This window comes from Triticum dicoccoides, chromosome 5A, assembly GCF_002162155.2.
Source record: "Triticum dicoccoides isolate Atlit2015 ecotype Zavitan chromosome 5A, WEW_v2.0, whole genome shotgun sequence".
Lineage (NCBI taxonomy): Eukaryota > Viridiplantae > Streptophyta > Magnoliopsida > Poales > Poaceae > Triticum > Triticum dicoccoides.
In genome coordinates, this window is record NC_041388.1 from 649,251,948 (window position 1) to 649,267,455 (window position 15,508).

Consider the following 15,508-nt stretch of genomic DNA (forward strand, 5'->3'; position numbering starts at 1 on the left):
AGAACAGATACCCCGCTTATAACGGAGGCTCCGGTTTATTATATGGTATATACACTGTCATAAATATGTACAGGTGAAGAGCCTATGGCCTCAAGTATAGTAAGGCCGAAGGAGAGCTATGTTCCATGGTCGCTTTGTCTCCTCCTCCGATTGACGTGAGTCTTCATGCTCTCGAACATCGATGAGGTAGTAGGATCCGTTGTGCAGATTTTTGCTGACCACAAAGGGTGCTTCCCAAGGGGGGGATAACTTGTGCATATCAGTCTGATCCTAGATGAGCCGGAGCACCAAATCACCTTCTTGAAAGGTTCTAGTTTTAACCCGGCGGCTGTGATAACGTCGAAGATCTTGTTGATAAATTGCCGAACATGCTGCTGCAAGATCCCGCTCTTCATCCAACAGGTCCAGAGAATCCTGACGTGCCTTCTCATTATCAGCTTCAACATAAGCTGCCACACGAGGCGAATCGTGACGGATGTCACTAGGAAGAACCGCCTCCGCTCCATAAACCATGAGGAAAGGCGTGTAACCCGTAGACCCATTGGGTGTGGTGTTGATGCTCCATAACACAGAAGGTAGCTCCTCGACCCAACAACCCGGCGTCCGCTTTAAGGGAACCATAAGCCTTGGTTTGATACCCCGTAGAATTTCTTGATTTTCCCTTTCCGCTTGACCATTAGATTGGGGGTGAGCCACTAATGCTAGATCAAGCCGGATGTGCTCACGTTGACAGAATTCTTCCATCTCTCCTTTTGATAAGTTAGTACCATTATCTGTTATAATGCTATGTGGAAAGCCAAACCGGAATATCACCTTTTTGATGAATTGAACCACCGTGGCTGCATCACACTTGCCGACTGGCTCTGCCTCTACCCATTTAGTGAATTTATCAACTGCTACTAACAGGTGGGTCTTCTTGTCCTTGGAGCGCTTGAAGGGTCCAACCATATCCAGCCCCCAAGTTGCAAACGGCCACGTAATTGGAATCATCCGCAACTCTTGAGCCAGAATGTGCGCACGGCGGGCAAACTTTTGACATCCATCACATCTTTTGACTAAATCCTCCGCATCAGCATGCACCGTCAACCAGTAAAAACTGTGGTGAAAAGCTTTGGCAACCAATGACTTTGAACCGGCGTGGTGACTGCAATCCCCTTCATGAATTTCTCGCAAAATCTCACAACCTTCTTGAGGAGAAACGCATCGTTGAATTGCTCCTGAAACACTGTAACGATGTAACTCCCCGTTGAGTATGGTCATGGACTTGGAACGCCGGATTATCTGTTGAGCCAACATTTCCTCAGCTGGTAACTCGCCCCGGTTCATGTAATCCAGATATGGGATCGTCCAATCCGGTATGGCATGCAGAGCTGCCACCAACTGAACCTCCGGATCAGGAATAGCCAAATCTTCTTCGGTTGGTATTTTGACTGACGGATTGTGCAATACATCAAGAAAGACATTGGGCGGAACCGGTTTACGTTGGGAACCAAGACGACTTAAAGCGTCCGCCGCATCATTCTTCCGCCGGTCTATATGGTCCACCTGATAACCTTTAAAGTGACCAGCCACTGCGTCCACCTCTCGCCGATATGCAGCCATGAGTGGGTCCTTAGAATCCCAAGTGCCAGACACTTGCTGAGCCACTAGATCTGAATTGCCGAAGCACTTAACGCGGCTCAAATCCATCTCTTTAGCCATCCGAAGACCATGGAGTAAAGCCTCATATTCAGCTGCATTGTTAGTACAAGGGAACATTAAACGGAGGACATAACAAAACTTGTCACCTCATGGGGAAGTTAATACGACTCCAGCCCCCGAACCCTCTAACTATCTGGACGCATCAAAATGAATAGTCCAATATGTATTATCTGGTTTCTCCTCAGGTGCCTGTAACTCCGTCCAATCGTTGATGAAATCCACGAGTGCCTGGGACTTGATCACCGTGCGGGGTATATATTTGAGTCCATGAGGTCCAAGCTCAATGGCCCACTTGGCAATCCGGCCAGTTGCCTCTCTGTTTTGAATGATGTCGCCCAGAGGAGCTGAACTGGCCACTGTGATAGGATGGCCCTGAAAATAGTGTTTGAGCTTCTGGCTTGCCATAAACACCCCATACATCAGTTTCTGCCAATGTGGATACCTCTTCTTTGACTCAATGAGAACCTCACTGATATAATAAACCGGTCGTTGAACCGGATACTCTTTGCCAGGCTCCTTGCGCTCTACCACAATGGCTACGCTAACAGCCCGGGCATTAGCAGCCACATATAATAATAATGGCTCTTTATCGATCGGTGCTGCCAGCACGGGCGGTTCCACTAGCTGCCTCTTCAGATCTTCAAACGCCTTATCAGCTGCCTCACTCCAGACAAAGTTATCTGTTTTCTTGAGCGTCTGATATAAGGGGATGGCCTTCTCTCCAAGACAGCTGATAAACCGGCTCAAGGCTATAATCCGGCCGGCCAGATGTTGAACATCGTTAATACACGCTGGTTTAGCCAAGGATGTAATTGCTGCAATCTTTTCCGGATTAGCCTCAATGCCTCTGTTTGAAACCAGAAAGCCTAAGAGCTTGCCTGCCGGGACACCGAAAACACACTTCTCCGGATTGAGCATCATCTTGTAAACCCGGAGATTGTCAAAGGTTTCCCGTACATCATCTATCAATGTCCCCTCCTTTCTGGATTTGACCACAATATCATCCACATACGCATGAACATTGCGCCCAATTTGCTTATGAAGGCAATTCTGAACACATCACTGGTAAGTTGCCTGGGCACTCTTGAGTCCAAAGGGCATGGAAACATAGCAGAAGGCTCCAAAGGGAGTTATAAAGGATGTCTTCTCCTGGTCCTTAACTGGCATTTTGATCTGATGATAACCAGAGTAAGCATCCAAAAAACACAAATGGTCACAACCCACCGTAGCATCAATTATCTGATCAATGCGAGGGAGAGCAAAGGGGTCTGCAGGGCAAGCCTTGTTTAAATCTGTGTAGTCCACACACATGGGCCAAGTGCCGTTTTTCTTAAGAACCAGCACCGGATTGGCTAACCACTCTGGATGAAAAACTTCAACAATAAATCCAGCAGCCAATAGACGGGCTACCTCTTCACCTATAGCCTTGCGTCTTTCCTCGTTGAAACGGCAGAGGAACTGTCAGACCGGTTTGAACTTAGGATCAATGTTGAGTGTGTGCTCAGCGAGTTCTCTCGGTACACCTGGCATGTCAGAAGGTTTCCATGCAAAGATGTCCCGATTCTCATGGATGAACTCGATGAGCAAGCTTTCCTATTTGGGATCCAGGTTAGTGCTGATGCTGAACTGTTTGGATGAATCGCCAGGGACAAAGTCAACCATCTTAGTGTCTGTAGCTAATTTGAACTTCAATGTTGGATCATGTTCCGTAGTTGGCTTTTTTAAGGAGGTCATGTCTGCCGGATCAACTTGCTCCTTATAGAATTTTATCTCCTCCGTGGCACAAACCGACTCAGCATAAGCCGCATCGCCTTCTTCACACTCCAAAGCAATCTTTCTACTTCCATGTACTGTGATAGTCCCCTTATGACCTGGCATTTTAAGCTGTAGGTAAACATAACATGGCCTTTCCATAAACTTAGCATAAACCGGCTGCCCAAACAAGGCGTGGTATGGACTTTTGATCTTCACCACCTCAAATGTCAATGTTTCTGACCTTGAATCGTAGTCATCTCCAAAAGCTACCTCCAAAGCTATCTTACCAACAGGATATGCAGACTTACCAGGCACCACACCATGAAATACCGTATTCGACGGTTTAAGATCCTTATCTGTCAACCCCATACGGCGGAATGTATCATAATACAAAATATTGATACTACTTCCCCCATCCATGAGCACTTTAGTGAACTTGTATCCCCAAACTTGAGGGGCTACCACCAAGGCCAAATGACCTGGATTATCAACCCGGGGCGGGTGATCCTCTCTACTCCACAAAATAGGTTGCTCCGACCAGCATAAATACTGAGGTACTGCCGGCTCAACAGAGTTGACTGCCCTTTTGTGAAGCTTCTGATCACGTTTGCACAAACTAGTAGTGAAGACATGATATTGCTCGCTGTTCAGCTGTTTGGGATTGCTCTGATAACCCGACTGCTGCTGCTGCTGCTGACTCCCTTGATGGTTGTAACCTCCCTGGTTGCCTTGGTGTCCTTGATTGATGTGTCCGGTTTGATTGCCTGGAAACCCTGAACCGGAACCACCACCTCCGTAACCCGTCTCGTGGAAACCTCCTCCTAAACTACTGGGCGGGCCGCTGTCATATTGGAACATATTGGAATTCTTGAAATCCCGCATGATATAACAATCTTTCCAGAGATGTGATGCCGGTTTCTCCTTCGATCCATGCTTTGGATAGGGCTGATTTAACAAACGCTCCAAATTGTTGCCTGGACCTCCACCCCTCTGGGGCTGCTTGCCTTTACGGCGCTGGCCATTCTCCTGCGCATTGGTATTTGCGACAAAGTCCAAACTACTATCGGCCTTGCGCTTACCAGCATTTCCATGGCCCGCCGGATTATGTTGTTGGCCTTTGGCATTGTCATTCTTCTTACCCTTCTCTGGTTTGTCCTCCTCTGAATACGGATCCTTAGTATTATCTAAATCGGCATATTTAACCAAAGCGTCCATGAGTGTTGACATGTCATTGCAGTGACGTTTGAGCCTTCCCAACTTCCGTTTCAACGGTTTGAAACGGCAATTGCCCTCTAACGTTAACACTGCGGTGTCTACATTGATACGATCTGATGAATGCAAAATGGCCGAGACCCATTTGACCCAATGGGTCGTGGACTCCCCTTCCTCTTGGACAGAAGCGGCCAGATCTACAATTGACACTTGGCTGCTTACACGTATCCTTGAAGTTCTGGATAAACCGGTGCTTCGGTTCGGCCCATGATCCAACAGAGTTGGTCGGCAAGCTCTTCAACCAAGTGCGACATGTTCCTTCCAACATCATGGTGAAATATTTAGCACACACCGCCTCATCGACATCTAACATCTAACATCTCCATTGCCATCTCATAGCTCTCCACCCACGCCTCTGGCTGCAAATCGGCGGTGTAATTTGGTACCTTACGAGGTCCCTTGAAATCCTTGGGTAGTCGCACATTACGCAAAGCGGGAGTTAAACACGGTATCCCTAAGGAACTGAACATCGCCCCTGGCTCCACGGAGGCGGTGGGGTGAACCGGAGTATGCTGTCGTGCTCCGTGTCGAGCTGTCAACTCGGCCTCTCGACGTGCGCGGCCATGGTCCATAACATCTCGCGCATTAGCACCTCCCCCAGCCGGGTTGTTCCCTCGTGGCGAATTTCGGCGACATGCACTACTGGACACGGCTGGTTCGTCCTCCACGTGTCTGCTATAACTCCGGCTTGGACGGGGAGTGGAATGAATTCTCTCACAGCTGTGTGAATATGCTTGCTGTTGATTTAGTGCTGTCTGAAGGAGATCCCTGGCCCAACGTGCTTCCACTGCAATTGGTGACTCGCTGTCGGTTGGGAGGGCCGCCAGGCGTGAAGCGGCGGCCACAATGTTGTCCAACGGGTTGGAATAATGCCCGGGCGGCGTTGATGGTACAACGTTGTTCTGGCGAGGTAGGTCCGTCGTGCGCAGCTGAACCTGCGCTCCTGCTCTTGGCGCCCCCGCCCGGTTTAGCGTGGGTTGGTTACCAGCTCCTGCACCTGACGTGTTGAAAAGATTCTGCGGCTCATAAACCGACGGGAGAAGTGATCGGTACCTTCTTCTCATGACTTCCTCTGAAGCATCCTGATCTAGTCTAATCCGGTAAGCCTATGCTTCCAACTCGGCCCGCTCCGCAGCCATCCTGGCTTTCTCTGCTGCCAGGTCCGCTTTAGCCTGGGCTATCTGATCTTTCACTTTTACAATCTCCACATCGTGCTGATCCTTGGCTGCTGCGTCCACCTCCGCGGACATCAATGTTGCCAGAGCGTCGAACAAATTAGACAAGACTTGGGCCGGAGGTGGCGCCGAGCTTCCTGCCCCTGCTGGTGTGGCCGTCGTTGAACCGGAGAGCATTGCTGCGGCGGTAGATGAATGAGGCGCCGATTGTGTGCCGGCCATGAAGATGGCGGCCCAGTTTGGCAGACCAGGGGAATCCGGAATACTGTTGCCCTCGGATCCTCCCTCAATCCGGCCGTCCTGCAACTGGTAAAGCGATTCGGTTTCTCCAGAAGACTCGTCATCAGAGCAGACTAAGGTTTCTCCATCGGACACCGGTCCATCCTCGTACCCCGATCCATGGACGACACCTACGAAAACATGCCTTGCCTCGGGCTGAACCGGCGAAGAACTTGCACGCCGAGCCGTTTCGATGATGTTGGTGCAGATGTCCGGCTCAGGGGCCGGTTCGCCGATCTTGCCGATGAAGACGTGAATCCCACCAAAGGGGACCCGGTACCCGTATTCGATTGAATCGGCCTCGGGACCCCATCCTGCGTTGTCGATGTAGAGCTTGCCGCGGCGACTCTTCGTCATCCGGCCCACAGCGTATCCCTTGAGTCCATCAAAGCTGCCCTTCAAGAACTCAAAACCATCGTGCGTTTGTGACGGCAGATGTCCTTGTGAAAGGACTTAGTCGTGGAGCCATCGCAACGGGTTAGCTTAAAGGGGTTAAACCGGACAAGGGGACACAGGAGTTTATACTAGTTCGGCCCCTTCGATGAAGGTAAAAGCCTACGTCTAGTTGTGATTGGTATTGCTAGGGTTTTGAAGGCCGGGGAGCGAATCCGCTTTGTCTGGCTCTCGAGTTGTTGTTGTCTGTCCCTAAACCACAGCCGGGTCGTCCCTTTATATACATAGGTTGACGCCCGTCGGGCTACAGAGTCCCGAAGCCGGATCATAAACGTATCCGGTTCGGCCTCTCTCTTTCTATCTTACTATACAAGTTACATGACTAGGCCGGTTTACATTTACAGACTGTAACCCGCCTTTGGGCCCTCCGTAAAGCGCCATCATCTTTACATCTTCATGGGCTTCTAATCTTCAAAGAGTCAACCCGGCTACATAAGGCCGGTTTACCTGCAGTAGTAATATCCCCAACAGGTCTGCTTCTCCTTCTCGGAGGCCGCCACGGCCTGGCTCAGTGATGCTCGAACCGTCGAGTTGGAGTGAAGCCAGCCAGAGACCAGCTCCAAGCGCCCGGCCACCAGGCGCGAGTCCGTGCCCTGGAGATCTTCCCGTAGCCGGGCCATCTCCGAGAGGGCGCGCTCCAAGACGGCTGAGGAAGCAAAAGAACCTGGGGCCAGGGGCGCAGCTGGAGAAGGGGGCGACGTTGTCACCAGAGCCTGGGAGATCAAGGCCTCCTGAGCTTTTGGAACATCTCCAGCCGTGCCGGACATCGGCACCTCCTGAGCCTGGGCGCTTCGGGGGCTGACTCCTCCCTAGGGTGCTCCACCGGGTCTCGTGAGGACGACCGGACTGGAGAAGCATGAGCACCACCCCCACCTTTGCTCATGGAGAGGGGCGCGGTCGCAGGAGGCGGCACGGAATCAAGTGGCACCACCCTGCTCTCCCTCCTCCTCTTCACCGCAGACGACAGCCTGGTTACGCAACAGGGAAAGAGAGTTGGAAACGAGCATCGACAACAGGAACAAGACGAGGCGGGGCACTTACTGGTCTACAACAACATAGTCCACCTTCCGCTTGGTGAGCTTGAAGCCGGAGAGCGTCGTGGCTCGAGGTGTGGGCGCACCGGCCCCCGAAGCTGAAGCAGGAGTAGCAGTTGAACCAGAGGCGGCCCCAGCCAGCGGTGGAGCAGCAGCAGAACCTCGGGGGATCAGCGCCGACCGACTCCTCGTCGGGATCATGGCCAGTCCCTCCTTTTCCGGGGAAGCGTCAGCCTCATCATCGTCGGGGAAGGCGTGGAGGATGTCAGCCTTACTCAGGGGGAGGTCTCCCCCATCCCTTCAGGGGTCACCTTTGAGTCTTCCTCTTCCTCTTCTCCCTCCCTGCGGGACACATCAGAAGACAGCTCCACCGGCGCTGGCACCGTTCGGGCCCCGATGAGCACAGGCGGCACCAGTCCACGCCCGTCAAAGGTCGGCTTGGAGGCCACGATCAGTGCACTGTCCTTGTGGCAGAACAAGGGAGTAAAGACATTCAGAGGATACTCATGATCGTCCCCAACCAGGAGGCGTAGAGCTGCGGTCAGCTCCTCATCGGACAAGGCCTCCGAGCTCAAGCAAACCTTGTCCTCTTCATCCCCGAGTTCCCACAAGGGATGCGAGCGAGCCTGGAGCGGAGCCACGCGTAGTGCTAGGAACTCCCTCAGGAGCATGGCCCCTGTAATTCTCGCCGCCTTCGCATTGCCAGGCTTCAGGTCGGACTTCATCTGCTCCAGTACCAACGTCGCCCGCTCGTCGGTGAGCTTTGCGCAGGACCACACCTTGTCGGCCTGGGGCTTCTCTGTCGGCACCACCAAGCGCGGGTGGACACGCTTGGCACTCATCATGACCCATTTAGCCCTGAGATTGTCGGCCTTCTTCCCAGTGGTTGAGATCGAGCTGGCCTTGCCGGCCGCGATGAAATTGGCGCACCCGGAGATATGGCCCTCGCTGGCACGGAGGAAGAAGAAGTGGCGCAGCAGGGCCATAGACGACATCACGCCCAGATACGCCTCACAATAGTAGGAGAAGATGGACAAGAGAAGGACGGAGTTGGGATGGAGATGCAGCGCCTGCAGCCCGTAGTGGTCGAGGACCTCATAGAAGAAATCGGAGAAGGGAGGAACCAACCCGACGGCAATGATGCTCGTGAAGAAGGGGAAGAACGCGCTCCCCTCGGGCTTCGGCACGTCGGAGACAACCCGGAGCTTCGTCTTCCCCCTTTCATTACTCTCCCCCGCCGACAGCAGGCGCATGGCGGCGAGGTTTTTCTATGAGACGTTGGGCGAGTCGAGGGCAGGTTTGTACCAAGCCTTCGCCGCAGACGACACCGGCGATGAGGCGGGCTTGACCCTCCGGGGCGCCATTGGTCGCCGATGTAGGAAAGGATGGGAGCGGATCTGAAGATTTCGGAAGTGGGGAGCAAGAAAGGGGATCTGAGCAAGGCGGAAGGAAACAGTGAAGGCGAACGCTGTCTACGCCAGCCTTTTGACAGTTGGGCAGTTGCCGAGGCAGCATGGGGAAGCGGAGACGCCCACGTCCAATCAACCGCCATGTGTCAACCGAGGCCGCAGGCTATTGGGGCCCGCGGCGCTCCGCACTTGACCCTTGGCTTCGCCTCGAAGCCAAGCCCGAGCTCGCCTTGGGCCCGGGGCCTACTGTCGGCGTTCTGGGAACAGGGTCCCCAGACTTGCCTGCCTGCGGCCCACGGCGTGGCTTTGCTGGCAGGCCTGTATGACCCATCTTCATCAACGAGGAATCAAGACCCTCGTGAGGGACCAAGCCTCGCGAGGCGGATGATACAAGACCTCCTCAGGAGCGGCCTCACCAGGCTGGCTCGTGAGGGGCGGAAAGTTCAAGGCCAGGCAAACCTCGCGAGGTTCTCGTGACGTAAGCCATGACGATCGAGACCAGGCGGGCGCCAGCGCGCGCAGCGTCCTTGTTTCCTCTTTGGTGCTAAGGGGGCAGGCGCAGGCGCGGAGCACCGAGGCATCAAGCAAAGGTTTCCATATTGGTGCAACGAGACCTAGACCGGAAGGACAGCAAGACGGAGGTCACCGTGGAGCCCAAGACGGCGTCACCACCAGAGCCTTTGGCAGGCGAAGACTGCTTTTGTCAGGATAGCTTGTACTAGTTATCCCCTTTCAAATTGGCCGTTGTTGGCTCCCTTCCCGCTCAATATTTGGGGAGAGGACCAGGGCCTCTATAAATATAACTAGCCACCACTGTAGCTAGGGAGAAGAAGAAGACAAGAGGAGAGGGGTCAAGAACAAAACCCTAGACCGCATCCTCACACACACAAGAACACCTTAACCTCAGGAGGCTGTTCTTCCCCTTGTACTGTTCATCCTCAACCCAAGAGGCAATCCACCACCACACTGGAGTAGGGTATTACACCACAACGGTGGCCCGAACCAGTATAAATCTTGTGTCCTTGTGTTGCGAGTTCGTCGAGTTAGTTCGTGAGATCAAGGCTAAGTTAGGACGTGGATCGATGGGGGGGGGGATATCTTCGCGTGCACCCCTGTGTTCGAACCTTAAGGGTTTTGCCGGAACCCATGATCCGACAACGTGCGAGGCCATTCCACTTGGCCATGCTCGAGCTGCCTGCGTCCCTCAACTTGTTAGGCTGCACCCCCTCCCCCTACAGCACTGGCCCATGGTGTGTGGTCTCATCCAAGCCGCCCTTTTGAATGCACCATATAACAAAGGTGGTGCCACGACGTATGGCAACCTTAGATGCGCATTGCCCTTCGATTAGGCTGATAATACAATGTCACGGTTGGTCTGCGTGGACCGATGGCGATCGATTACACCGACAGTGCTCCTTGATGTAACATGTTTCCATTGTCATGTTCTGCTGACTTCTCCCGATAGTTATGGCTCTTAGGACGTAACGGGTTCTTCTTGTTGGATAATTGCCTCCAAGGATATACATCGTGACCTCTTTTTGTTTCTTTCTATATACGTGTGTTGAAATCTTCGCACATGGACAAGGGCATCACCTCGAGCTTTGTAAGAAGACGAACATTTGTCTCCAAAACCAGGATCCATCCATCAAGTCGAAATGAGATGGAAAAAACCCACAGTGGTTGACAAGAGTACAGAAAAGATGGGTATGTGGCAGATATGGAAACATCGAAATGATATCGTCATGCAACCGGCCACAACAACAGCACTACGTGGAGTTGAGAAGGAAGGCCGAGTTTGGAGAAGAGCAGGGCTCCTCAAAGGCGAGCTATACGTTTTCTTTGCGGGTATAGCGGTGTGTGCATCATTTGAGTAGTTAACCTAGCTAAGCGGTAGGGTGACCGACATATGGACTGGGGCAACGCCCATGTAACGAATCTTGTAACACCGTGGTGTTTCGGGGCTCTCCCCTCCTTTATTGAATGATACGCATACTCGTGCGTATTCGAGAAAAGAAAAAAGAAAAGATGGGTAAAATGAGTTTGGTAAAATGAGTGGAAGACCGATGTGGTTCGCGAAAATTTCATACCCCCAGATGCGGATGCTATTCTCAACATTCCGTTGAGGCAAGGAGGAGGTGATGACTCGTTGGCATGGGCTCTTGAAAAATCGGGTTGCTACACTATAAGATCAGCGTATCGTGCTCTAACGACTCGGAACGAGCAAACTGCTCTAGAGGAAGGGTCGTTTACCGAATATTCATTGACAGACAAACAGATGTGGTCTCGGTTGTGGAAGCTCAAAGTCATCCTAAGAGTGAGAGTCTTCTGGTGGAGGGTATTACATGGCATCCTCTTAGTAGAAGCAACTCTTAAACATCGTCGCATTGCTATGGTCAGTACATGCAAAATCTGTCTTCACACTGACAAAGACATGATGCATGCCCTGCTGGGCTGTTCTCATGCCAGGCAGTTTTGGGATGCAGCCCTCGAATGGTTGAACATCAGAAGGCCGGTATTGCACCCTCTGACCTGGTCAAGAGATATCCTGTGCGATCAAATGTTCTCAGAGTCGCAGAGAGCGACAATAGTGACTGTTATGTGGACGATTTGGACCTCACGGAACAATATCACCCATGACAAAAAGGCATACAATTCAATTCAGTCTCTGAAGCTGGTTCGGGGGTCCCTAGCAGTTCTTGAGCTGCCTCGTGATCACGCTCGAATCCTGCCCGGCCATGGTTGGCGCCCGCCTGAGTTGGGATGGATCAAAATAAACACGGATGGAAGTGTTGCAATGGATGCAAGGAGGGGAGGGGCAGGGGGAGTAGCTCGGTCCCGATCATCCTTTCTTGCAGCATGGTGCAAACCATACCCAGGGGTCACGGACCCGCTCATAGCTGAAGCTTTTGCTATCCGCGATGGAGTCATCTTCGCGCATCTTCGGGGCTATGAAGAAGTGGTTCTGGAGTCTGATAATTTGGAGATTGTGAATCCCTGGAACTCGTGTCACATCTCTCGTGCGGTGGTGGCGCCTATCTTTTCTGAAATTGAGGAGCATGTTCCTTCGTTTAAGTCTTTTGTAGTTCAGCATGTCGATAGGGCAGCCAACGTCCCTGCTCATCTCTGTGCGAAGTAAGTGAGCACTTTAGATGTTACAGAGTGTTGGCTTGATACCACATCAAGTTTTCTTGTAACTAGCCTCTCAGCAGATTTTGCTGAGATTTTGCTGGAGGAGTTGATGTTGAATAAAGAGCTCCCGGCACCCTCACAAAAAAAACTATTACATCCTGCCGTTTCCGATTGGACGGCCGTGGATCCCCGAGCGAGAACCACGCGGCCGAGATGCGTGCGATGCGGATCCCCGGGAAACCAGATAAGAAACGATAAGCGCTCCCACGCCCACAGAGGACACTCCCCAGTCCCCATGGCTGCCATGGCCACCGCCCTCTCCGCCTCCCTCCCGCACCTCCCGCCCCGCCGCCTCCCCTCGTCTCCCGCCACCGCGGTATCCCTCGCCCCCCGCTCCTTGCGGCGGCGAGAGGCTCCTCCACGCCTCGCGGCCGTCGCCTCGGCCTCCGAGGTCCTCGACTCCACCAACGGCGCCGTTCCCCCGCCCGCGAGCCCCGCGCCGTCGGGGCAGCAGCAGTACGGACGGGAATACTTCCCGCTGGCCGCCGTCGTTGGGCAGGTGAGGAGATTTCTTTCGGCCAATTTGTGCTGCCCTGGGTGCTGCTGATTGACTGATTGGGCGGCGGGATTGGTCGCAGCATTTCCCCGAGCTGGTTATGCGCATTAGGCCGTTCTAATCGAGAACTTGTGCCATTTCAACCACAATGTAGAAGTGGCAACAGCCAACACGCACAAAATTTACATGATTTAGAGGCGTTCGCTGAAAATGGCATGCAACTTTTTACGATTTAATCTCAGCAAGGCTTTCTGGAGCTGGAAAATATGGTAGTCAATCATTCACTTGCAAGCTGTAGTTTTCTCCCATGGTTTCCTGCATTGCTGTGTGAACCCAACTTTGTTGTAACTTGTGAATTTCATGTGGTCGTCCAGGATGCAATTAAAACTTCTCTGCTGCTTGGCGCGATTGACCGCGAGGTTGGAGGCATTGCCATCTCCGGGAAGCGCGGGACGGCAAAGACGGTGATGGCCCGCGGCTTGCACGCTATGCTTCCGCCAATCGAAGTGGTCGTTGGCTCAATTGCAAACGCTGACCCCAACATTCCAGAAGAGTAATGTCTTCACAATGCCATATCTGAAAACGCTTTGATCATTTCGTCATCTGATGTTCAGCTTCTTCTTGTTTCTTAAATGTTTCATCAGCTTACTTGATTAAGCTCCTCTTATGGTAGATGGGAGGACCATTTGGCTGACCAAGTGCAGTATGATGCTGATGGTAATGTCAAATCTGAGATTGTCAAAGCACCTTTTGTGCAGGTAAAGCACACCAATTTGGTGTCATAGTATCTTCCCGGATCGTTGTTAGTTTAATAATGCCGCAGGTTTCCCTATGACAGATTCCACTTGGTGTAACAGAGGACAGGCTCATTGGGTCTGTTGATGTTGAACAATCAGTGAGATCAGGGACTACTGTGTTTCAACCTGGTCTTCTTGCTGAAGCTCACAGAGGTGTCCTTTATGTGGATGAGATAAATCTATTGGACGACGGCATAAGCAATCTGCTTCTGAATGTCTTGACGGAAGGAGTTAATATTGTGGAAAGAGAGGGAATTAGCTTCCGTCATCCATGCAAACCACTTCTAATTGCTACGTACAACCCGGAGGAAGGATCCGTACGTGAACACTTACTTGATCGTATTGCAATTAATTTAAGGTACTTTAGACTTGAAAGATTGCTTGCTTATTTACTTTTATTACCAAATTCATGGTTTGTTCATTATCATAATGTTTCATTTCGCAGTGCTGACCTTCCATTGAGTTTTGATGACCGCGTGGCAGCCGTCAATATTGCAACCCAATTTCAGGAGTGTAGCAAAGATGTTTTTAAGATGGTGGAAGAGGAAACTGAGGTTGCAAAAACTCAGGTACTACTGAATAACCGAGTTACTGAGATCATTAACTAACAAAGCTTGCAACCTGTTTTATCAAATCAGAGTAGGGTGCAAACTCCATTTAGTTTTGTTTTTTATTGCGTAGAAAAGACCTTCCAAGAGCATTGTATATGTTAAATCACTCAGTTACAAAATGTCTGGGGTCCACAATTATATAGCTATCAAAGACTCGTGATTACAAAGGAGAAACCAGTGGTCACGTGGAAGCAAGAAATTATGTCTGGCACATGCGCAACACATGCTTGGACTTAAAAAGCATGGACTCTTGCGTTTATAGTGGATGTACTATTAGTTAAACTTGGACTTAATATATATTCCTTCATTTCATATAGATCAATTTAGTTTGTCTGAAATAATGAATTTTATAAAATTACCATTGTAAGATGTGTTGACGCATGAGACAATATTGTCTTCAGTTGTGAAAATCAAGGGACATATCTCTCTTTTAACCGCATATTGTCGAGTAAACAAGGTAGGCATATATTAGACAGGAAACACAAAGGATGCATGTCACTCGTCCAGTTGGCATATATAGACAGGACCCACAAATTGTGCTTATATTAGACATGCGCACGTATATTGACCACATGACTTCCACTATTTACAACTTTTATCATTTGTTTTGAAGTATGCAAAATCTCAAGTCTAGATTAAAAAGGTAAAAAACAGCGTATATGTAGTGCAAGGCAGTATTTGAGTTAAAATCTGTGTTATGTACTGCTTGTCTCACAATGATAATACATGGTCACTCAGATAATTTTGGCAAGAGAATATCTGAAGGATGTTGCTATCAGCACAGAACAGCTCAAATATCTTGTCATGGAAGCTATACGTGGTGGTTGTCAGGTTAGTTGACTAGTTGAAGCTTGATGTTCTTCCAGCCAATGAGCTTACTTTGAGGCATTGAGCCAACTGTTTGTAGAATCAATGTTGTTTTGTATTATGCGCAGTACTACCAGCTGCAGATAACAGTCAACATATGTAGCCATGATTGGCTACCCTAGTATGTATCATATCATTGGAAATATGCATACCTTCTTTTGTTTGACATTTGACATCATTATTCAAGGTCTTCGGCGAATCTTTTCTCTATATATGTACAACAAATGTAACTGGATCGACTAATCAACCCATTTTCAAGTGCTCCAAACTATTTGAGCTTTTGGCAATAAAGCCAAGGTTACTGATTGTATTTTTACCTTGTCTTAGTAAAGTCGACCGCATTTCCTGTTGTTACCTTCAGTTGCAACATGCCACCTGGGCTATTTCATTATGCTCATTTGGTATGTTATAACCTCGTGTAGTCAACTGGTTATATGTCATAACCAGTGATGTCATTCTAGTTCTACTCC

At 50.7% G+C, this 15,508-nt stretch overlaps 1 protein-coding gene across 1 annotated transcript in view; it reads left to right on the forward strand.

Moving 5' to 3' along the window:
• Positions 1-12,486: 12,486 nt before the first annotated feature.
• LOC119303739 (magnesium-chelatase subunit ChlD, chloroplastic-like) overlaps positions 12,487-15,508 on the forward strand; it is a 7,008-nt gene continuing 3,986 nt past the window's right edge. Inside the window, exons 1-6 of the mRNA XM_037580878.1 lie at positions 12,487-12,766; positions 13,138-13,316; positions 13,437-13,521; positions 13,602-13,918; positions 14,006-14,129; positions 14,910-15,002. Coding sequence (XP_037436775.1) covers positions 12,503-12,766; positions 13,138-13,316; positions 13,437-13,521; positions 13,602-13,918; positions 14,006-14,129; positions 14,910-15,002 — 1,062 coding nt within the window. The 5' untranslated portion in view covers positions 12,487-12,502. The remainder of the gene's footprint in view (positions 12,767-13,137; positions 13,317-13,436; positions 13,522-13,601; positions 13,919-14,005; positions 14,130-14,909; positions 15,003-15,508) is intronic.